The sequence below is a fragment of the Haliotis rubra genome, unplaced genomic scaffold (assembly GCF_003918875.1).
Source record: "Haliotis rubra isolate DU_JTF1 unplaced genomic scaffold, ASM391887v1 Scf1425, whole genome shotgun sequence".
Classification (NCBI taxonomy): domain Eukaryota; kingdom Metazoa; phylum Mollusca; class Gastropoda; order Lepetellida; family Haliotidae; genus Haliotis; species Haliotis rubra.
The window spans coordinates 92,685-116,514 of NW_025765365.1; the positions used below are offsets into that span (position 1 = coordinate 92,685).

The 23,830-nt window shown below is 38.4% G+C and overlaps 2 protein-coding genes across 3 annotated transcripts in view; one reads left to right on the forward strand and one right to left on the reverse strand.

The window, feature by feature from the left end:
- LOC124269165 (glycerophosphocholine acyltransferase 1-like) overlaps nt 1-19,489 on the reverse strand; it is a 42,159-nt gene extending 22,670 nt beyond the window's left edge. The window contains exons 1-3 of the mRNA XM_046704178.1: nt 19,406-19,489; nt 15,402-15,493; nt 13,321-13,398 (exon numbers count right to left, since the gene is read on the reverse strand). Coding sequence (XP_046560134.1) covers nt 13,321-13,398; nt 15,402-15,473 — 150 coding nt within the window. The 5' untranslated portion in view covers nt 15,474-15,493; nt 19,406-19,489. The remainder of the gene's footprint in view (nt 1-13,320; nt 13,399-15,401; nt 15,494-19,405) is intronic.
- Nucleotides 13,604-23,830, forward strand: part of LOC124269160 — a 30,605-nt gene continuing 20,378 nt past the window's right edge. For both annotated transcript variants that reach the window (XR_006896446.1, XM_046704175.1), the window contains exon 1: nt 13,604-13,870. The gene's annotated coding sequence lies outside the window, so the exon portion shown is untranslated. The remainder of the gene's footprint in view (nt 13,871-23,830) is intronic.

Here is a 23,830-nt window from a genome sequence, read left to right on the forward strand (position 1 = left end):
TTTTTAAGTATCGCCACATTTTTAAAGCAGTTTCTGTGACATTATTCTGCAGAATCATGAGCAACCAAAATAATGCGCATAAATGAACTCAGATAAGGGTGCCTCAATTACTAAAAAACACTAATTACTAAAAAAATATTCTAAACAATTCATTTACTTCGGTATTCAAGACAAAAAGCTTAATCTCTAAATGCCATGAGAGAACCAGAGTCCTGCAGTACTGTGTAGTGCTACAGAAAGTAATCCAGAGGACTAGTGTAATGATAATAATAATAATACTAATATTGCCTATTTATAGTGTGCACAAATCCACGCTCGTAAGTATGCTCATGGCGCGCTACAATTAAAACAATATGTACCTCATGAGTGAGTTATTTATGAGTCATAGAACTGAATGAAAAGGTGCGTTTTGAGATGGCTTTTAAAGGAGCCCAGAGTTGGTGTGAGCTTCAGGTCAAAGGGTAAAGAGTTCCACAAGACCACGGCAGTGTGTGAGAAGGATCTGTGACTGAAGGTCTTAAGCTTGTAGGGAGGTACTGTCAGTAGATTCATGGGCTGGAACATACAGAGTTCACATATGTAAGGAGGAGTCCTAGTGTAAACCTAGTTATGTCTTTTGCTCTTTCTAAATTCCAAATAATATATTGATATAACGATATTTGACAATCAGATATATGATACAGCAATATTCATTTCATGTAAGGGCATTTACTAACATATGAACATGTGTTTGTAAAGTTTGTGAGCTGAATTCAAAAGAAAAGCCATAAATTCATTCATTTTAGAACACCTAAAATTTTATATGATATGCAATAGGATTTTTTTATAATTGGGATAAAATATAATAGGGATAAAATTATCTATATTAACTCAAATGATGGTGTGAGTGATAAGTTAAATTCATCTCATGTAAAATAAAATTTAAACAGAAATCATTATGGTATTGTTTGATAGGGGGTCATGGTAGTCTGGTAGGATGGGTACAGAATTCAAGTCCCGTGGAAGTTTTGTGATGAAAGCAAGACATTGTGTTTTTTGTATTCATCAGACATGCTAGTTAAATAAAAAGTTTGGTTCCAAGCTGAAATATGGTGCAAATAGTACTTTTGAGCACTGTACAAAGTGGTTGTGGAAAAGGTTGCTAAAAGGTCAGAAGGTCATAATTGGAGAGTTGAATATTTAAAGTTTGAGGTTATTAACTTTTTCCAAGTGTGTTTCTCTATTTCATGAAATATTTTATTAAAAGAAAACCCAAAATATATTTTTTTAAATTAAAAAAAATAAATATAATGAACACTCCCTCTCTCAATATGGCAGCTAGCAGACGAATTTAAGCAGATGTAGGTTTTGTGCATTTTGTAAGTATATGATTGCTTCATTTCATCAACTCAACGTAAATCAAGTTATTAAAGAACAGTTCATGTATGAAACAAAAAAGAGATGTTTATTTTTGTTTGGTGAGACTGTCAATAAGGGAGCAGTCCTTATTTCAAAATGTAGTATGTCAATATCAGATTATGATTTATCAATTTCTTATTATTACGCTTGAAATCTTTCTTCTAAAAGCAGAGTTCTTTGAAAATAGATAAGAATATAATGAAATGATGGGGAGAAAACACTATTTTCTGCTTCACACTCTCTCAATTAAATCCCTTGAAATAATTTTCAAGTCATCAGATCGAATAACTTTCTAAAATGGTTATAATCTTTGAGAAAAAACATATACAAATAAATGTGGGGAGAATTTTTTTTATCAGCAGGATAGGAGAAGACACGGTGTCCATATTTAGCTTGTTTGACTTTGGGGATAACAAGAAGGTGTTGATTCCCTGATCTGAGAGATCTAGATGGTGCATAAGCCTGAAGAAGATCTGAGAGTTAGACTGGAGCCGTGTTAGTCATGCACTGGTATGCGAGGCAGGATAGTTTGAAGGAGATTCTTTGTTTTACGGGCAGCCAATGAAGGTCCTTTAGAGTTGGTAGGATGTGCTTTTTTCTGGTGATCTTGGAGGTAATGCGAGCAGCTAAATTCTGTATGCATCGGAGTTGGTCAGTGACACAAGATGGAGATCCGGCCAAAAGGCTGTTAAAGTAGTCCATATGAGATGTGACTAGGCTGAGGCAGAGAGTTTTTGAGGCATCTTTGGTAAGAACGGTCTGGCCTTTGATATTGTGGAGATGGGAGTAGCAAGTTTTAGTAACATACTTAACGTGTTCTGTCATACTTAGATCTTGATCGGTAACAACATCCAGATCGTTGACAGTGGAAGAAAGAGGAATGGTTGCTCCACAGACACACACACTAGTAATGTCACATTGCTTGCGTTTTCCAGCCTGTCCCAAAAGAATGGACTCTGTTTTCTCTTAATTTAATTTCAAGGCATTTGATGACATCCATGAATATCTTCTGGCAACAGTCTGATGTCTGACAGAGAGACGCGTGTCATCTGCGTAGAAGTGGTCAAGATTAAGGTTTGCTACAACAAAGCCAAGTGGAACAGTGTAGAGGGTGAAGATGATCGGACCAAGCACGGATCCTTGAGGGACTCCGCACTCAAGCCAAGATGCGGTTGACACAGACTCACCAACAACAACGGTTTGAGTCCTGTCCTGTAGATAAGATGCCAGCCAGGATAAAGCTGAATCCAAGTTCTGTATCAAGTCTTTTGAGGAGTCTCTGGTGATCAGTCGTGTCAAAGGCACTGCTTAGGCCAAGTAATGTGAGCAGGGCCACTTGTCCTGTGTCAATACCACATCGTAGGTCATTCGGGACCTTCAGCAGGGCCATCTCTGTGCTGTGGTGTGCTCTGCAGGCTGATAGGAACACCTCATAGAGGTTATGCCAGGAAAGGTGGCCCATGAGACGACTGGAGACTGCACGTTCAATGAGTTTGGATATTTATATGCTAAGTTTGAAACAGGCCTGTAGTTTTTGGGATCCTCCTAATCAAGGCTTTATTTCTTCAGATGTAGCCTAAGTAGAGCTGACTTGAGTACACTTGGGGCATAACCAGATGAAGTAGAAGAGTTAATAATCAGCACTAATGTTGGTAAATATCAGTGAAACTATCAATATGAGTAAGAGGCGTGCCATCAAACATTTTTGGAGGAATATCAGCTTCATCCATAGCCGCAGAAGACGAAATCTTGTCATGAATGTTCTTGGATCTTTTTGTAGAAATAATCCGAAAATGTCTGGCTATTACTTCATTGTCATCAGATGTCGGAAGTGTCGATTCAAAGTGTTTACTCAAGATACTGAACAAAAGTTTGAAACTACAACTTTGGACTTGACTCGTTGGCTTCAATCCTAGGTTGAGATGTTAATTTGTCTGATGACCGTTGTTGAGTGATTTTTGGCTGAAATATGCATTTGGAGATGAATCTCCAGGAAGGATTGTTTTCCATCTGCGTTCTGCTTTCCTCTTGTCTTTTATCGCTTGTCGAACTTCAGGTGTGAAGTCCCAAGCAGATGTTTTAGTGACTAGTATGACTCTGTCCTTCACTTGTGCATGTTTGTCTATATAGCAGCTCAGATAGAACTCTATTGTATAGCAGAACGAGACTCTCAGCGTCAGACGGTAGCTCAAGTATAAGGTCTGAGTTTAGCAAATTGTCTTTAAAAGTATCCATATCCAGGGAGCACATGTTCCTACAGTGAGTAATCTTCACATTCGGACTGGGTATTGAGAGGTCCAAGCTCACAAATATATGGAAATGGTCAGAGCTGTAGATCCTATACAGGTACACAACTGACACACGCGTCTGAATCACGGGTAACTATCCAGTCCAGAGTGTGTCCAGCTCTGTGGCTTGCCTCTGACACAAGTTGTACACAGTTGTGGACTTCAAGAAGATTAATTATTCGTTTAGTGTCATGTTATCCTTGTTGTCAAAATGGAAATTGAAGTCGCCTACGATGATAATAGCTACTTTGTCAACTTATCCAGTCTGTGCCGAGACGGTGCCGAGCAGTAATTGCTGCCAATGGTGGCCATACAAAGAACTGACTTTGACGCCATCTTGTGGACTCAAGAGAACAGAAACACAACAGTAAAGGCTTTGTCTATAGACGTTTTAATTTTCACCGTTTTACCATTGGGATTACATGAAATAATAGCTCTTAAACTAATGCAAGAAATTCTTCTAAAAAATGGCTTGTGCGTTTCTTTTTTTGAAGAGTTTATTTCTGGGTTGCAGTTTCATGTAAAGACCTCTTCTATAGTTGATAAACAGGGTAAAAAGTATATTCCTTTTTCATATTGTACTAGTTCTATACAAAATATATGCCTTGTGAAGAAATAGGTATTTTATTCATCATTTAAACTTTTAGAGCTAAAAAATGACTCTTTAATGTACATTTAAGACTAAAAATCAAACTAAAAAGATCTGGTGACTTACAGCATATGAGATATATATTCCGTAACCAAATATGCATGGTATTAGATATTAAAACTATTGTTTTGTTCTGAGTTTTTGCAACTTTTTCAGTTCCCGGTTAAATTTTGGCGGCCATCTTGGATTTTGAGCTAAAAATAGCTTTCGCATCAATATTCAGATTGGAACCAAACATTTTTTTAAACTCCTTTAACATATAAACACAAAAGAATATATGATTTGCTTTCATCAAAAAACTTTCACGGAATCCCATAAGCTCCTTGACTATGGGATGTGATTTATGAAAAAATGGACAAGTGTTCTGCAATATGTGTGTTCAGTATTTTTAGAGAGCATGTAATAAAATTGTATTAGATGGTCTCTGGTACTTGGGAGCTTGTTCTGTACGTCAACCAACAATTATCGTCATGCAGTTGGAACAGTGACAGAATTATCGCGCAAGATCGTTTTGTGGGACGTGTCTAAGATTTCATTAACGATCTATCTATGAAACTGCTGAAATATCCTCGGGACATGGCGCTGAAAACCTAACCAAGTCGATATACGTAATTACTTCCTCTCCCGAAAATAATCGTTCAGATCATTCAGTATCTCGTAGGTGCTATATGTAGGTAAGAGTTCCTTACGTACCCCCAACCTAATTTTTAACTATAAACTATAGACTAAACTATAATCTAGTGTTTGCTCATCACAAAAATAGGCGGGGGATACGTAAGGAACTCTTTCCGCTATATAGATCAATATGACATCAAGCGTCTTCTTGAACGAGTGGTGATGCGTCACTCAAACATTGTTGAATTCTTGAATGACAAAAAAGAAAGATCTTTCATTTGGTTTTACTTTAAGATAGTGTGATGTTTTCAAGTCGTTCGTGTGTTCAGAAACATAAGTGTCTGACAACACATTATACGATATATGAGGGAAATAACCAAAATCTAACGCGAAGCCAATGGGCTGGGGAAAAACCCGTTTACTTTCAGTCTGACTTTTTAGAAATGGCTCGTTTTCTATCAGGAAAACACATCATTTCGTCAATAAGAACCTTAGTGAAAATGTAATGTTCACCAAAACACTTTACCTCACAATAGGATGCTGCTATCTACGATGAACAAAACTATCAATGCTGTAAGTATAACTGTCTACTCTCTGTCTCTCTCGTTTAACCAGTTATTTTAGTATGGTTAACAGGACTCGAGATTACGCAACAGGTTCAATTCTTTGCAAGCGCTCGTCAGTTGCGCTACTATTTACAAGTATTTGATGAATTAACAATGACGCATACTGAAGACGGAGTCCAGTAGAGCATGTCCGCATGTGAATGAGTAACAAATGTTGGTATGGGTTTCGAAACGTCTGTGCGATAGCATTCCGTCGCAAGCACAATACCAATACAAAGTTTCCTGTCCTGAAAGCCGGTGGACGTATAATTAGATGGAGTCGAACTTTGAACGCATCTACCAGTTTGACAAGTCACCATGCACGGGATGACATAAGCCCCCGCTCAAGTGCAACTCGGAAATGCCGAAATGGGCATCACCTAGCTTTTTTGGATCAGCTCAATGTATATACAAACGCAATTTTTATGAACGAGTTGTGTTTTACGCTGATTTGAACAGTATTCCTGTTACATCACGATGTGTCCGTTTAACGTTGGCGAAAGGCCTATGTTTTAAGAGATGTAGGTCTCAGCTAGACATTTACCACGTACTGTGAAGATCCGGGTCAGAATAAAAATCTTTAGTATGCTTGTTGTGAGAGCTAGGCGATTAACGGGATCGGGTGGTCAGGTTCGCCGACTTGGCTGACACATGGCATGATATATCGATGCTGATGCTGTTGATCACCGGATTGTCTGATCCAGACTCGATTATTTACAGACGCCGCCATAAAGCTGATATATTGCTTAGTGCGGCGTAAAACTAAACTCACTCGCTCACCACTGTGGTGAAACCTACGAGCAAGGGTATGGTCTATGGAGCTGGCAAACTTGGACACAAAAACTGAGCGAATCGGGATTCGAACTGACGATCATAGGTTAATTTCTGTCCAGTGAATACGACAATTTAACTCTAGGCGCCTCAGCCAACTGGGGCACTCGCACACCGACCTAATATCTTCAAGTCACAGCACAAAACAATGTTCGTAACACTACTGCGGGTTTTCTGCCCGTAATGTTAATAAGATCGGCAAGTCCTGCAAACTATATTCCATAAATGCGTGTAGCCCATTTCTGGTTACCAGGCCACGTCTTGCCGGAACATTACTAAAAGCGGCAGGAAACAATACTCACTCACCAATTTATATTGGTTTGATATCTATTTTGTTTAAACGCTAAATGGCACTACTACTTCTAACTCCCACCACACTCGTGTGTGCCCCGTGCCAACACTGCTGTCACCATGGTTACAAGAAGAGAATCCACGTGGCTAATACCGAGGACAGCAGATATTGTGCATTACAGAATATGTATTTTATTTACATGACCTATAAATGTCACTGTTAGGCTCCCCAAATAAGATTTCCCGGGAAATGTTTCCTCTATGGAATAAGCATTTGGAAAAGATAGAAATAAAATGATAGTGGTTATTGAAGAATAGTATAGTAACATATGTTTGTCTAAGGAAATGAAAAGCAAGACTCACGTGTACGTATGGTTGAGAGCGTTGTACACTGACGGGAACACTCACACGGAAACGCGAGAGTTAGTGTTGCTCTTTGACCAACGCTGAGATCGTTGCACAATGTAAGGGTGATGTTCCCCGGAAACAAACAATACGACCACGAAATCATGTGATGTTATGCTGACTGATGCACTCCAGCACTCACTCATGGCACACTTTGTATGCCTCGTCCCAAGCACTATAACAAGTCGAGTCACTGTACTGTAGTGCAGGCTCTCAGCGCACATCACGTTTCTTATGTGTTTTTTTAGTCTGTCTCACAGGCCCTGAACCACATTATTTTCCCTACTGCCAAGCCCTCCCTGCAATGCTAAAGCCCTAAATGAAGCAAGACAAGATTTCCCCAGGTTCGGGAATCTCCAACTCACAAGGGCTCTATTTCAATTTAAATGGGTTTCATTGTTACTATCAAAATTATATATATTCAGGGACTAAGCGTTAGTCTAGTTTTTTATAGGAGCAATTTTCTGTGAGTGGATGTGTGTGTGTGTGTGTGTGTGTGTGTGAGAGAGAGAGAGAGAGGGTGAGTTGGTGGGTGGGTCGGGTGTGTGGGTGGATGACTGAATGAGCGAGTTTAGTTTCCCCCCGCTTTTAGCAATATTAAAGCGGGGACAAAGGAAATAGGCTTCATTCAATGTTTCCACGTGGGGAATCGAACCCGGTCTTGGGCGTGACGAACGCTTTAACCACTATAGGGTACCCCAACCACCACCCCTGATCTATTTGAGGACACCCAAGGCTCTCTTCCACATAGCACCCTTAGGGGTATGTAATGGGACCCGCTGCACAAATCTGTTTTAGCCCTTAAGTGGACGTACCCAATACGTTAACAAAGGCTGACGGTAGTCGACGCGCTAAACTCACTTTGTGCAACTGGGCCGTGTAGATAAGAACCAAGACAGAGTTACGCCCGTTTCAAAGAGCAACTATATCTGGACGTTAAGCTAAATTCGGTGTGTCAATAATTGCACCAAGGTTGCGATTTTAAATCTGTGATATCGCCTGCTAAAACCAATACTTGGTGTGATGTTAAATGCTTGTCAGTTTATGATTTCTTTGCCAGTTTTAGCACAACCTTTGGGCTCATTGATTTAGAAAACGTAGCTAAACATGAACGGTTACTAAAATATCGCTAACTTCCACCATTGTAATCTACCATTCTTAATGACGTTCGTCTTATGTTAAATGTGAATGAGCTGTATATCATTAATCCTGAATAAGATCTAATAAAACAGCAAATCCTGGAAAAACAATTTCGAGCAGTTGCTCCTAAAATTAATCCATCCAGTCTTATGTGTCATTCAGTTAATATTCTATACATATATTTGAGGAACAGATGCTATATCGATCGTCATGCAAATATCATCTTTACACTTGTCAGGTCATACAACGCGAGGGGTAAATGTCTGCTGAGGGTCGACTTACCCCCAATTCCGCCTTCAACCCCCAACACACACCTCTTAGTAATACTGGCTCATGATTGCTCCCCAACCCTCTACACCACCACCACGGTCCAACACCTCTCACCCCATGAAATCCCAGGGCTACAGCCTACAGGCCTGTAAACGCCAGTGTTTGGTGGGGCACTCACGATGGGACACACCGCACTCAATTGCCTTTGGGAATCGAACTCGGGTTTTCGGCGTAATGTGCCAGCTATTTAACCACTAACTGGGAGAACCATGCACATAGCGTAGTTTTAAATCCCCCGTATAATACAAGCTCAAATTGTGGATGCGATATATGAGTGTTCATCCCTCAAAACTATTAATGTGCCCGTGCCGGATAAATAGGGTACGATAATATCAAACCTATCGCTGCCTATCGCATTGCGTATCCTTACATATCACAATGCATCATTATAACGAGAGAACACACAATCTTAAACAGAGGAAACTCCCGACATGGTCCACAGCACAAACTGACGTACAAGAACCAAACAATCTGTGCCGTATAATACGTACCTTGTTAGTTTCATGTTCACTATGAACGGTTCAGTTGTTTGCTCTATATCAAAACGCGACATACGGGAGTACGATTAAACCCAGTAGCACGGATTGGGGCTGACAAACCTAGAAATGTATTCAGTGTGAATCCAGATTACAATCCACGGAATTCTTGTGTTCTAAGAACTATTCAGTTCTGTACAGCAAATTGAGGCACACTTAGACACGAGGAATGCCTATGTCCTCTCATATTTAGGGGTCATAATAATGAAAGCAAATATATACATATACGCTTTATATATTTTGGAAAATGTATACTATGCCAAACAAACTCATTGGGGTTGTTGTATTGTTTGTATCAATTTATTTTTCAGGATCTTTCACCTGACGAAGTAGACAAAGCTGTAAACAGTGTGTCAAACGAACATTCCCCAAGCCTGATGGTGTTTGTGAACAATGATGCAGTAACACATGCTCTTGTAAAAGCTGATAATGTTAACCTCTCATCATGCCCAACATTCAGAAAGTCAGTCTTCCATTTGCTGGCTGTGTACTACATTGCATGGTTATCTTATCCAAGACAATATTCACAGATTCTTGGCCTAGTACAACAATTGGTTTTAGATGAAGCCTTCACCGAACAAAAGTCCAAAAAGTATGTGCAGTTTCTGCACATGTTCAGTGATTGGGAAAGACAGTTTGGTCAATGTTCCAATTAGAAACAAAGTAAGCCATCTGAAAATATGATGGGCCCAACTTCCCGATATTGCAAAGCCAATAGGCAATAGATTTTATTGAAGGCAAAAATAAACAATTCATGCAAATCGTGGGTGTTCATTTTTATTTCAATCAACCACTAAGTGACTCAATGCTTCAAGGGTATCTTGCGAGATTTCTTTGCATGCCATGTGTTCAATTTTTTCTGAAAGTCATGATTTTGTAGGCCCTGTCCATGGAGCCGTACTACTCGATGGAGTTTGTCTGAGATGCCACTGCCTAACCTATTCCTCAATTTTGTCAGTATTTGGTTTTGATGTGAAAAGGTACGTTCACAGTCTGCTGTATGAAGGGGCAGAGACAGACCAATCTATATATCTACAACAATTCATGGGTACAAAATTGTCAGTTCTTCATTGGTTTTGTTTAATCGCAAGATGTTTAGTTCCTAAACACAAGGGGCAGAGACAGACCAATCTATATATGTACAACAATTCATGGGTCTAAAATTGTCAGTTCTTCATTGGTTTTGTTTAATCGCAAGATGTTTAGTTCCTAAACACAAGGGGCAGAGACAGACCAATCTATATATCTACAACAATTCATGGGTACAAAATTGTCAGTTCTTCATTGGTTTTGTTTAATCGCAAGATGTTTAGTTCCTAAACACAAGGGGCAGAGACAGACCAATCTATATATCTACAACAATTCATGGGTCTAAAATTGTCAGTTCTTCATTGGTTTTGTTTAATCGCAAGATGTTTAGTTCCTAAACACAAGGGGCAGAGACAGACCAATCTATATATGTACAACAATTCATGGGTCTAAAATTGTCAGTTCTTCATTGGTTTTGTTTAATCGCAAGATGTTTAGTTCCTAAACACAAGGGGCAGAGACAGACCAATCTATATATCTACAACAATTCATGGGTCTAAAATTGTCAGTTCTTCATTGGTTTTGTTTAATCGCAAGACGTTTAGTTCCTAAACACAAGGGGCAGAGACAGACCAATCTATATATGTACAACAATTCATGGGTCCAAAATTGTCAGTTCTTCATTGGTTTTGTTTAATCGCAAGATGTTTAGTTCCTAAACACAAGGGGCAGAGACAGACCAATCTATATATGTACAACAATTCATGGGTCCAAAATTGTCAGTTCTTCATTGGTTTTGTTTAATCGCAAGATGTTTAGTTCCTAAACACAAGGAGCAGAGACAGACCAATCTATATATGTACAACAATTCATGGGTCCAAAATTGTCAGTTCTTCATTGGTTTTATTTAATCGCAAGATGTTTAGTTCCTAAACACAAGGGGCAGAGACAGACCAATCTATATATGTACAACAATTCATGGGTACAAAATTGTCAGTTCTTCATTGGTTTTGTTTAATCGCAAGATGTTTAGTTCCTAAACACAAGGGGCAGAGACAGACCAATCTATATATGTACAACAATTCATGGGTCTAAAATTGTCAGTTCTTCATTGGTTTTGTTTAATCGCAAGATGTTTAGTTCCTAAACACAAGGGGCAGAGACAGACCAATCTATATACATGTATGTACAACAATTCATGGGTACAAAATTGTCAGTTCTTCATTGGTTTTTTTAATCGCAAGATGTTTAGTTCCTAAACACAAGGGGCAGAGACAGACCAATCTATATATGTACAACAATTCATGGGTCTAAAATTGTCAGTTCTTCATTGGTTTTGTTTAATCGCAAGATGTTTAGTTCCTAAACACAAGGGGCAGAGACAGACCAATCTATATATGTACAACAATTCATGGGTACAAAATTGTCAGTTCTTCATTGGTTTTTTTAATCGCAAGATGTTTAGTTCCTAAACACAAGGGGCAGAGACAGACCAATCTATATATCTACAACAATTCATGGGTCCAAAATTGTCAGTTCTTCATTGGTTTTGTTTAATCGCAAGATGTTTAGTTCCTAAACACAAGGGGCAGAGACAGACCAATCTATATATGTACAACAATTCATGGGTACAAAATTGTCAGTTCTTCATTGGTTTTGTTTAATCGCAAGATGTTTAGTTCCTAAACACAAGGGGCAGAGACAGACCAATCTATATATGTACAACAATTCATGGGTACAAAATTGTCAGTTCTTCATTGGTTTTGTTTAATCGCAAGATGTTTAGTTCCTAAACACAAGGGGCAGAGACAGACCAATCTATATACATGTATGTACAACAATTCATGGGTACAAAATTGTCAGTTCTTCATTGGTTTTGTTTAATCGCAAGATGTTTAGTTCCTAAACACAAGGGGCAGAGACAGACCAATCTATATATGTACAACAATTCATGGGTCTAAAATTGTCAGTTCTTCATTGGTTTTGTTTAATCGCAAGATGTTTAGTTCCTAAACACAAGGGGCAGAGACAGACCAATCTATATATGTACAACAATTCATGGGTACAAAATTGTCAGTTCTTCATTGGTTTTGTTTAATCGCAAGATGTTTAGTTCCTAAACACAAGGGGCAGAGACAGACCAATCTATATATCTACAACAATTCATGGGTACAAAATTGTCAGTTCTTCATTGGTTTTGTTTAATCGCAAGATGTTTAGTTCCTAAACACAAGTGATAATGTAAACAGGGTTTTGTGTTTAACAAGGTGAGTCATTTGTTAAACAGCGTTAAGTGATTAGATTGTAAACACCAATACCGCTTAGAAACTAAACCATTGTTTAGCTGGTAAACACGTGTTTATAACATAAACAGCGTTTAGATAATAAACACATAACGGTGTTTAAAACCGTAGGACAAAAATGCGTTTAATTTTGCGTTTAATATATAAACGGTCATTTTTACAGTGTATGTAGACTGGACCGTACTAACATCGAAGGCGACTAACGGGATCCGGTGGTCAGACTCGCTCATGCTGTTGATCACGTGGTTGTCTGGTCCAGACGCGATTATTTACAGACCGTCGCCATATAGCTGGAATATTGCTGAGTGCGGCGTAAAACAACTAGCCAACCAACCAAACCAAAGATCCCGAGCAAAACAGTCTGACATTTTTTGTAATAATCTTTACACTTATGCTACCCAGCTACACGATAAGGGACTTATATATAGTATATAGTAACTTATCAATGCAAGACGATTCAGTCACACGGACTATCTTAAAAATAGGTTAGTCTGTGTTATATAAGTTCCAGTAAAATGAAATGCTTCATTTAGGCCTTTAAGCTGTCTTCATTATCACACACGCCAAAACAATACGTCTGTTTCTAATTGAAAAAAGGACCATATATTTTCATAAAAATGGAGCTTAATATTGTTATTTATAGAGTTTTCAAATACAAATATTTGCATACGCCTTAAGGCATTTATTCCAAAAGACTCATGTATGTTAAATATGTATTGAAACGTGATATAAATATAATGGAATGCGAGTTTTGGCAGATATATGAGTTAACAAAATATATCAAATTATAACTGGCTTTATAGACATGCTCAAGTCTCTAAGGAAATAATTGATAGTTTAAACGATAATTTCTCGAATATATATAAAACAGACTTATCTAGAGTTCTTATCTAGACTTACCTCTTCAGAGGATGGCTCATGGATATACATACGCGGATCCAGAGGTGGGGTCCAGGGGTGCGGACCCCAACGTTTGTCCTGAAAGTATATTAAATGACCATTGAAACTGTCGTGAAACGGGTGAAAATGAACCCCCCTTTCTAAAAAAGCTGTATCCGCCCCTGTATGATCAGTAGTATTCGGTACAGCCTTGGAACAAGGCTATCTGCTTTGAAACGAGTTGAACTTTTACCTAGTGGCTCGTGAAATTGTGATTGACAAGAGTTACTTCCCCTGCCAAATGTATACTTCCGCCACGTAAAGGATGTTTTCGCGGATTTTTCTTTTCTCGAAATGCATTCATCAGTAGCAATTAACGTTTGCTTTGCGTTTTTCTGAAATATGCCGCAGCGAATATTATAAATGGACATGTCGGACCCAACCATGAGGCGTTACGTTTTAATGCAGAAGGACTCTTCCATGTGATTTGGGACTTGCCGCCAGAAGCTTTGAATACAAAACTTATTCCGCGAAGAAAACATCAAAACAAACCTTACTTCAAGTTAAAAAGGTACGGAGTGGTGCAGATTGTGTAAATAATGGGTTTTTATTTCTACGTTTCATCTGAATTGTTTGTGGTTTGGGTAACAACACTGATCACTTCTAAGCAAGTGATCTCACCCGATTCTCGGGCGCCGTTGATGGGGTTTTATGAAAAGGTCCTCATCAAGGTGTGCAGAAATACTACCAGATCTAATGCATCACGTGGCACGACAGTATTCGTCGGAATGGAAATCCGTTAAACAAGACTTACACATGTAATAATTTAGAAAGTGTTACCTTACAATTGTGCTGAATAACATGTATGTTTACATTCTACGAAAGTTTATATGTGAGTGAGTGAGTTGAGTATAACGCTGCACTCAGCTTTCCAGCTATATGGTGGCGGTCTGTAAATAATCGAGTCTGGACCAGACAATCCAGTGATCAACAGCATGAGCATTGATCTGCCAAATTGGGCTACGATGACATGTGTCAACAAAGTCAGCGAGTCTGACCACCCGATCCCTTAGTCACCTCTTACGATAAGCATTGGTCACTGAAGATCAATTCTAACCTGGATCTTCATGACTCTAAAGTGTATATGTACAATATACACAAAATTAATATTATGAAGCACTGGAAGGTGTCTGTGAACACATACCCAATATGAATTGTGCAAACACACACACACACACACACACACACACACACACACACACACACACACACACACACACACACACACACACACACACACACACACACACACACACACACACACACACACACACACACACACACACACACACACAGAGCTGGTGAGACCGACATGATGTTCACAGTTCAGCTCTGGAATGTATGATTTGCACCCATTTTGCCATATTCAGATAAATGATTCGAGAACATGAATATGTTTGGTTTTCAGACTCAACTTTGTTCAAATGGCATTTATTATTCATACTGATGCCTTTAGTGGCCTCATAGTTATTTTCAAGGGACGCTGTAGTCTGCCATACAGACCCTGAAGCAAATATATCCAAGAAAGCCCACGCATGTCTAGAAAATGTGGCAAGTCTACATTTCCACAGATTCTAAAAATGAAGAAAGTCTCAGGGCTCCTTTTCATTATATTTTATTTATCTTACTATGAGCTTTTTTTCTGTAAAATATGTTCATTTCAGAGACTAGTTGTTAGTCTAGGGATGCCGCTGAAAATACTTTTCTATTTCTGAAAGTACTGCTTCAGCTTTCAGTATGATGTTTTGGTAGAAATCCCCTGATGCTAAAAATAACGCAAGTAGGCATGAGGGATGTGACAGGTATGGTGTAGGTCGACTTAGTAAATAAACATACTTTTTCCCAACACATTTTAATGAGGGCATCCTCCTTGTCCAGTGAACAATTTTTTGCTGTTTGTATGACCTGAGGAAGCGTTTTTCCAGTTACAATTATTTAGACAGACCTCACTGCTGATACAATGGTTGAGAAATGGCCTCAATGATAAAGCTAGATTGTTGCTGATTGTTTCATTAACAATAACACAGAGAGTGCAAACTTACAATTTTAGGTATTTCAATCTGTCGTCTCCGCAGGTTGAGCCCTGGAAGTGTGATTGTAGGTTTGTGTTCCATGTTGATGGGATGACCAGTTTCTGTGAAAAGTTAAAACATGTCAGTTTCTCCGATGACTACAAGCACAGATTCCAATACATAATATTGAATACATTTTTCATGAACTTCCCCCAAGGAGTGTTCCGGGGCCGAACTGGTCCCTGGTGGCATGTGCTCAATAGGGATGCAATGAATACACTATGAGGCGATTATAACATGTTTTACGAAAATATCGTAATGAACATGAATATTCATTCATGAATTTTATGGTTAATCAGGGGTCCAGATAAGGGCCGTATCAGCTTATGTACGGATAAAACATATGCACGGTACGGTATGGAAATAATTTTGAAAACGTAGCAGATACACTCCACAGCAATGGTGTATGGTCTTAGAATCATTTACAGACATATTTATTTGAAAAATATTTGTTTTCTTGTTCATTGACCTGTTTACACAAGAGTAGCAATATATGAAACGAAACACAAGATTACTGATACTCCATTCAGTACCCTAAATGTACACTTAAAGTTTTCCAGTACTCCTATATTGAACAAATAAGGAGTACGTACTCCTGATGTTGAAAAATTATTTGGAGCCCTGTTAATATGTAGTAATTACATGTCATGTAATTGCTTAAGTTGAAACATTTGAATGATATTTTCCATAAATCATCAAAAAAGAAAATAATAGATTGCGAACAATGTCGTTTATAGCCTAATGACACAAGTTATGCTATTGCATGGCTGGGACATTTTCCATTTTGTGTTTCTCATTTTGTTTAAAAACAAACTGGTTCCAAGTAAAGACTCTCAGAATCATACTTATAAATACTCGATTCTAGTGACCTTGGATAATGAATTGAATTCATGAAGGGATATGGTTTGATTCATCAACTGTCTCATTATAAGAGGTGACTACACGTTCTGAATGGGTCTGATTGGTACCATGTGGCGCGTGGTCCTGTGCTCAAAGCTCAGGTCACAAATCGGTGAAGTTAAGCACCGTCGAGCTCGGAGAGTCCTTGGATGGGTGACTGTGCTTGGCAGCTTGGCTCCTGAGAGTTTCTAGGACTTGAGTCCTGCCCCACAACAAAGCACATGTGACACATGTGGTCTCACCTAGGCAAGTCAGTTTGTTCAACATTGTCTCTGTTCACCCAGCAGGAAAATGGGTACCCGGTGGGATAAGTCATGTGACTATAACCTTCTAGCGCCTAACAGGCAGCTTGGGTTATCCGGGGTAAAAATATGTGTGCTGTAGCGCCTTGAGCGAGCATTGAATGCACGGATATAGGCGCGGTTACAAATACCCACTATTATTGATTGGTGCGTGATTGTGGAATATTGCTAAGTGTGGTGTTCAGGAACAAACAAGCCCAGTGGACATGATAGGCCGCAGGACCTACGTTTCTCAGAATTGGAAAATCATTGCAATTTCATTATAATTAGATTGGGTACTCTGATACAAGAATTCTCAAATCTTGAAGAGGGGAATGATTGAGACCTCCAGGCAATTTCAAAACTGCACAAGTTATATTTTGTGTGTGATAATGTCATGTTATCAGCAGACACCTATGTTAATGTGTTTACTCGACCATGAGTTCAACAGCCAAATTGAGCCCTGCAACATTTTCTCAACCATGTGCTAACAGTAGAAGTTACCGTATTATACCTGATATACCCATGTACAATTGCATGTGAGATAAGCTATGAACTAGTCATAATAAAAAGCATCTTTCCCCAATAATTTAAGGATTTAGAAGTTGAATTTGTTAAAACTCAGTATACATGATGTCAAAGGCAATTCTAGAGCATATCTCACGCCGAAGACCTGGGTTCGAATCCCCACATGGGTACAATGTGTGAAGCCCATTTCTGGTGTCCCCCGCCGTGATGTAGCTGGAATATTGCTAAAAGCAGCGTAAAACCAAACTCAGTCAGTCAGTCTAGAGCATATCAACTGTTTGACGATTTATAAGGTCAAGGTCACTGAGGGTCAAGTTTCAAAGCAATGGTCAAAGTTTCATTTTAATTCATGACAAATTAAAGATGTTTGCTGTCAGGTAATATATGACCTCTAAGTAAGTACCTTAACACAGATCACATGTTTTAATTGTGCCAAATGTCGAAGTGACGTTGAAAGAAATAATGTTCTTGATTGAGAGGGGTGGTGGGGGTAGCCTAATGGTTAAAGTGTCCCCTTGTCATGCTGAAGACTCGGGAAGGCGGTGGGGTAGCCTAGTGGTTAAAGTGTCCCCTTGTCATGCTGAAGACTCGGGTTCGATTCCTCAAATGAGTTTGATAGAACTTTATGAACATGATCTCTAAATACTTTATGGCTGAGATTGAAGTTCAAGGTCATTAAACTGGAAGTTGGACTTATAGGATTTTCTGGTTCAAAGTTAATACTGTACTGGAAATGTGTGTTTGCTAACTGGAAGTGTTAATAAAAAACATGCTTATAACAAACTGACAGATATAATGAATAATGTATCTTGTTGCAGCCCCTTGCTGTATGTTTTACTGTGTGCATTTAGCAAACTTCAGTTATAACAAAGTAAAAATTATTGTCCCTTTCAGTTTGTTAAAACTTTAAAACCAAAGTTTAATGAACTTAATTTGTGCAATTTTTAATTTAAATTTTCCCATGTGACCTGTGACCTGTGACCTGTCAATGCTGTCATCAAGTTTATGTTTAACTCAGTACAAGGTTAATTTACGGTATTTCAGTGTTGGATTTAGCATTTTGTTGCTTGGTAGTCATCTGGGTAGTGATAGATGAATAGTTATCAAGTGATTATTGTATCTTTTTTTTTTAATTTGAGAAAATTATGAATGGCAACATGTATTGAATGTTGTATGTAAATTTGTAAACTGTGATACTTTTAAACTTAACGTTTGTTAACATGTTTAGTCTCAAATGTTTTCTGAACATTGAAAAAGTAGGACACGTCAATGTCGAGGCACAGGGTGTACATGATGGTATATGTTATTTTTTATCCAACAGTTGTCTGGTATTTATGGTTATAAATAAAGAAAACAGGTTCAACAGGTTCAAGTTTTATTTGTTTGGTTGAATAAAGTCCTAAGTTGCTTAGTGGGTTTCATAGCTGAGTTGGTTTGTTAGCAATTTGGTGCATCGCTCGGAGAGTGAAGATTCGATTCCTGCATAGGACCCAGTGTTTTTACTTTACTGAGAATGTGTGATTCAAAATGTAACCCTGGTTACGTTTGATGACTTTATGAAATCAGGGTTCTACATAGACTTTGGGCAGAACGAGTCATAGTGACTTACAGTAAATGTTTTTGGGAGTTATTTTCTAAATTTGTGATTCATGAAATACTTTGTTAATAAAATAATTCCATTAGTAATTTTAAACAAAGCAAGGGCTGAAAAGGCATGCTTTTGATATTGTCCTATGTTGTAAGGAATCTGATGCAGTGCACGGTTATTGTATTTAGTGGATTCAAGATCGTGTATTTGAAATTTCTTTTGCATCAGCTATGACTGGTATGAAAATATTTAGGGAGTATTTAACATAATTGTTGTGTCAAATATGCAAGAATTATGCATCATATAAAGCCCTGTGAAGTGCATTGTGTATTAATAACAGGTTCTATCATGACCAGTCCACTTTGTAAACTCTCCAAAATATTTATTCCGAGATTCTTATTTAAAACATAGCTACTGTATTGGAATGAAAAGATCTTAAGAAATCCAGCATAGAAGACGATAATACTGTTTCAAAAATGTATTTTTGACTTGAGGTTTGATGATGTGAACTGATGAAAAGAAATTGTCATTTCATTACATGCTACCGATTCAGGTGCCATTAACAAATACATTTTAATGTTACTTTAATTGTGAACTGAAAAAAAACATGTTGTGTCAAAATAGAAACATCTAAAGAATGTTCTGAAACATATGATTTGTTATCAGAATCCACTCACTTGTTATTCCTTTCCTCAACACGGGCGAAGCGATTCACCTTCCTTCAAGTTGATTAATTTGGTAAATGTGACCGAAAACACATTTAGTGGTAGAAGCATATTATTTTATTTGTTTTCCCTTCGGAAGAATCCATTATTCTCCAGGGTTGTCTATGGTCCATGTAAAACTAAATCAATATGTTCAATCAAATCGAGAACTTAAGATTCTAACATTCATTACAACAAAGGCTAGTATTTTATCCCAAGGATTTGAAAAAGTAATATAACTTCGATAAATTTAGTAAATTTAACCATTTGTTTTGTTGTTAAATAGGTGAAAATGGACTCTTCCTAACAGTACATGTTTGTGTAATTGTAACATGGATACCTGTCGGTGTTTGTTACCTGTAATCGTATAGGTGTTGCCGAACGGGACGAGGATGCCACAGGTTGCAGAGATTGAAAATTTCATTAGTGAAAACACCATTTAGATGAGAGATGTTGCCATGTTGATGGCCATTAGCAGACAAAGCATCACATGTAGGACACAAATATCAATTTAATTGATGACATGACTTTTGGCACTGAAAGTGAGTTGTGGGTAGTATAGTTCATGTTGATTGTATTACAGTCTTCATTCTTTGATGTTCTCTTGCGCCATTCATGCACTAACATGGCGCACTGTACAGGTACGGGCAGGGCGGGGCAGGGCGGGGTGGCGTGGCGCATCCATAACTGTAAATCTGAAACACATTGCAAGTTTGTTTTTGCTTGGTAGCTGAAGTAAAATTCAAGTACGTCTTTGAAAAACAACAATACACTTATTCTCACCGAGGGCTTTAGGGTAGCCTAGTGGTTAAAGCGTTGACTCGTCATGCCGAAGACCCGGGTTCGATTCCCCACATGGGCACAATGTGTTAAGCCCATTTCTGGTGTCCTCTGCCGTGATATTGCTGGAATATTGCTAAAAGCCGCGTAAAACTAAACTCAGTCAGTCAGTCAGTATTCTCACCGAAACGAGGTTTGAATACTCTGAACTCAGCTCATGACTTTCAACCTATTTTGAATAATTGTCGGAAACCTGCAGATCAGTTTACTAAGTAAAACCAAGGCGCTTCGTAAAATTGATTTGTTTGAGTGGCATTCTAGAAGTTGGTGGTATGGAGATGACAAAACTTTAGGGATGATCAACTTGTGAAAATAAGGAAGTTGATCATCCGTAAAGTTTTGTTATCTCCTCATAAAATTGGTTGTGATAGGTCGGTTTTGTTAAGTGAACCAATTGGTTGTGATAGGTCGGTTTTGTTAAGTGAACCAATTGGTTGTGATAGGTCGGTTTTGTTAAGTGAACCAATTGGTTGTGATAGGTCGGTTGTGATAGTGTTGGTTGTTTGTTTGTTAAGTGAACCAATTGGTTGTGATAGGTCGGTTTTGTTAAGTGAACCAATTGGTTGTGATAGGTCGGTTTTGTTAAGTGAACCAATTGGTTGTGATAGGTCGGTTTTGTTAAGTGAACCAATTGGTTGTGATAGGTCGGTTTTGTTAAGTGAACCAATTGGTTGTGATAGGTCGGTTTTGTTAAGTGAACCAATTGGTTGTGATAGGTCGGTTTTGTTAAGTGAACCAATTGGTTGTGATAGGTCGGTTTTGTTAAGTGAACCAATTGGTTGTGATAGGTCGGTTTTGTTAAGTGAACCAATTGGTTGTGATAGGTCGGTTTTGTTAAGTGAACCAATTGGTTGTGATAGGTCGGTTTTGTTAAGTGAACCAATTGGCTTGCATGTTAAAGTTTCACGCTTTTGTTGCCATGGGATACATATCAACTGTAAAATGCCGATGTAACTCTGAACGCTTTACAGTTTTTTAGCAAAAGCAATGAACATGTGTTTAGTTTTTTATCCCCCGAAACGCATTTTGCGGGGGGTATTAAAATGGACTCCGTCCGTCCGTCCGTCCGTCCGTCTGTACGTCCGTCCGTGCACATTTGTCTTTTCCGGAGCAGAACTCTAAAACCGTTCAATATTTCTTCACCAAACTTGGCACATACTTGGATCTGGTGGTGTACTGGTGCCTTTTGGTAGTTTTGGAATTCTGAATTAAATATTTTTAGCGTTTCCATGGCAAAAAGGTCGACTTTGACTGAAATTGGTGGTAGTGCTCTTTTCCGGAGCAGAACTCTAAAACCATTCACTATTTCATCACCAAACTTGGCACATAGATAGATCTGGTGGTGTACTTGTGCCTTTTGATAGTTTTGGAATTCTGAATAACATATTTTTGGCGTTTCCATGGCAACAAGTTTCACTTGGCCTGAAATCGTGGTTGTGCTCTTTTCCGGAGCTGAACGCTAAAACTGTTCACTATTTCTTCACCAAACTTGGCACATAGATAGATCTGGTGGTGTACTTGAGCCTTTTGATAGTTTTGGAATTCTGAATAAAATATTTTTGGCGTTTCCATGGCAACAAGTTCGACTTAGACTGAAATTGGTGGTAGTGCTCTTTTCTGGAGCAGAACTCTAAAACTGTTCAATATTTCTTCACCAAACTTGGCACATAGATAGATCTGGTGGTGTAGTGGTGCCTTTTGGTAGTTTTGGAATTCTGAATAAAATAATTTTGGCGTTTCCATGGTAACAAGTTCGACTTAGACTGAAATTGGTGGTTGTGCTCTTTTCTGGAGCAGAACTCTAAAACTGTTCAATATTTCTTCACCAAACTTGGCACATACATAGATCTGGTGGTGTAGTGGTGCCTTTTGGTAGTTTTGGAATTCTGAAAAAAATATTTTTGGCGTTTCCATGGCAACAAGTTTCACTTAGCCTGGAATTGGTGGTACGTGCAAATTTGTCTTTTCCGGAGCAGAACTCTAAAACCGTTCAATATTTCTTCACCAAACTTGGCACATACATGGATCTGGTGGTGTACTTGTGCCTTTTGGTAGTTTTGGAATTCTGAATAAAATATTTTTGGCGTTTCCATGGCAACAATTTTCACTTAGCCTGAAATTGTGGTTGTGCTCTTTTCCGGAGCTGAACTCTAAAACTGTTCACTATTTCTTCACCAAACTTGGCACATAGATAGATCTGGTGGTGTACTTGTGCCTTTTGGTAGTTTTGGAATTCTGAATAAAATATTTTTGGCGTTTCCATGGCAACAAGTTTGACATAGAATGAAATTGGTGACAGTGCTCCTTTCTGGAGCAGAACTTTCAAAACCTTTCAATACTCTCCTTCCACTTTTCTATATACACACATAAATATTTGACATAATCATAACTCGTAGACATAATCATGAAGAGTATTTTGCCATTGCGGGGGATATTGATGACTTTGTCTTCTTGTTAAAACTATGTGGTTCCATCTTTGCTAGTGGCTATCATTCAAATGAGCAGCAAATCGTAAGATGTGCATTACCCAGCAGATAACACTGTGTTGACGAGGTATGGTTAAGTTCAGGCTGGGAACTTCCAACCAACATTACAGGTACAGAGCTACAGATAACTTTTGGGGTCATTGAGTTATGTATTCGCCAGTGTTCACGAATGGCGTTTCAAAGTCACAGGACATTGAGTCCTGTAAGTTTCAGATGTCTGTCTGACCTATTGAAAATGCACAGGACCCATGGAATAAAATTAAACACACATTTCAGATTTAATATTTCTTATAATTGACATTGAAATTATTAACAAACATAAGATTTATAAACAGCAAACAAGTGTCACATGTCACATAAAACAACTTCAGTCAAAGTCATTGTGAAATATACAGTCAGACACTGGGGCCGGCGGGTTGTAGACTTCTGTCTGACCGTTGGCGAATCTGCCAGATTTGTCAGAGGGTCAGACGCTATTCGTGAACACTGATTCGCTTGTGTTCATCTCAATTGGGTATCCTAATTTTTCTTTGAGTAGCCAAATAAATTGTACTCATCTCACTCAAGCTCAGTTGGGTATTTTGACGTTTTCCAGTAATTTTAAATATATAAAAGTTTAAATGGTAGTGTTTGTTATTTATATTTGATCTGTAATGAGAAACGATAAGAAAGACTGCAAGTTGTCATGTCCGGAAATAGAACCTCTCAGTATACCTCAGTTATGTTATCTATCCACCGGTACGCAAGCTAACATTTGACATTTTCGTGTGTACGCCTGTAAGATCACATTTATTGAGTATTTACCAAAATTCAAGCGTACTTGTACGCAGTAGACTTAATAGGAATTGAGTTTTCACACTAATATTTGCGTAATTTACGCAGATACGCAGTTTATATGTACCTCTGAGGTATCCTCGTGTTACAGTCTTTCGGACGCATCGGTTCCCAATTGGGCAGATCGATGCTCATGCCATTGATCACTGGATTGTCTGGTCCAGACTCAGTTATTTACAGACCGCCGCCATATTGCTGAGTGCGGCGTAAAACTAAACTCACTCACTCACTTTCGGAC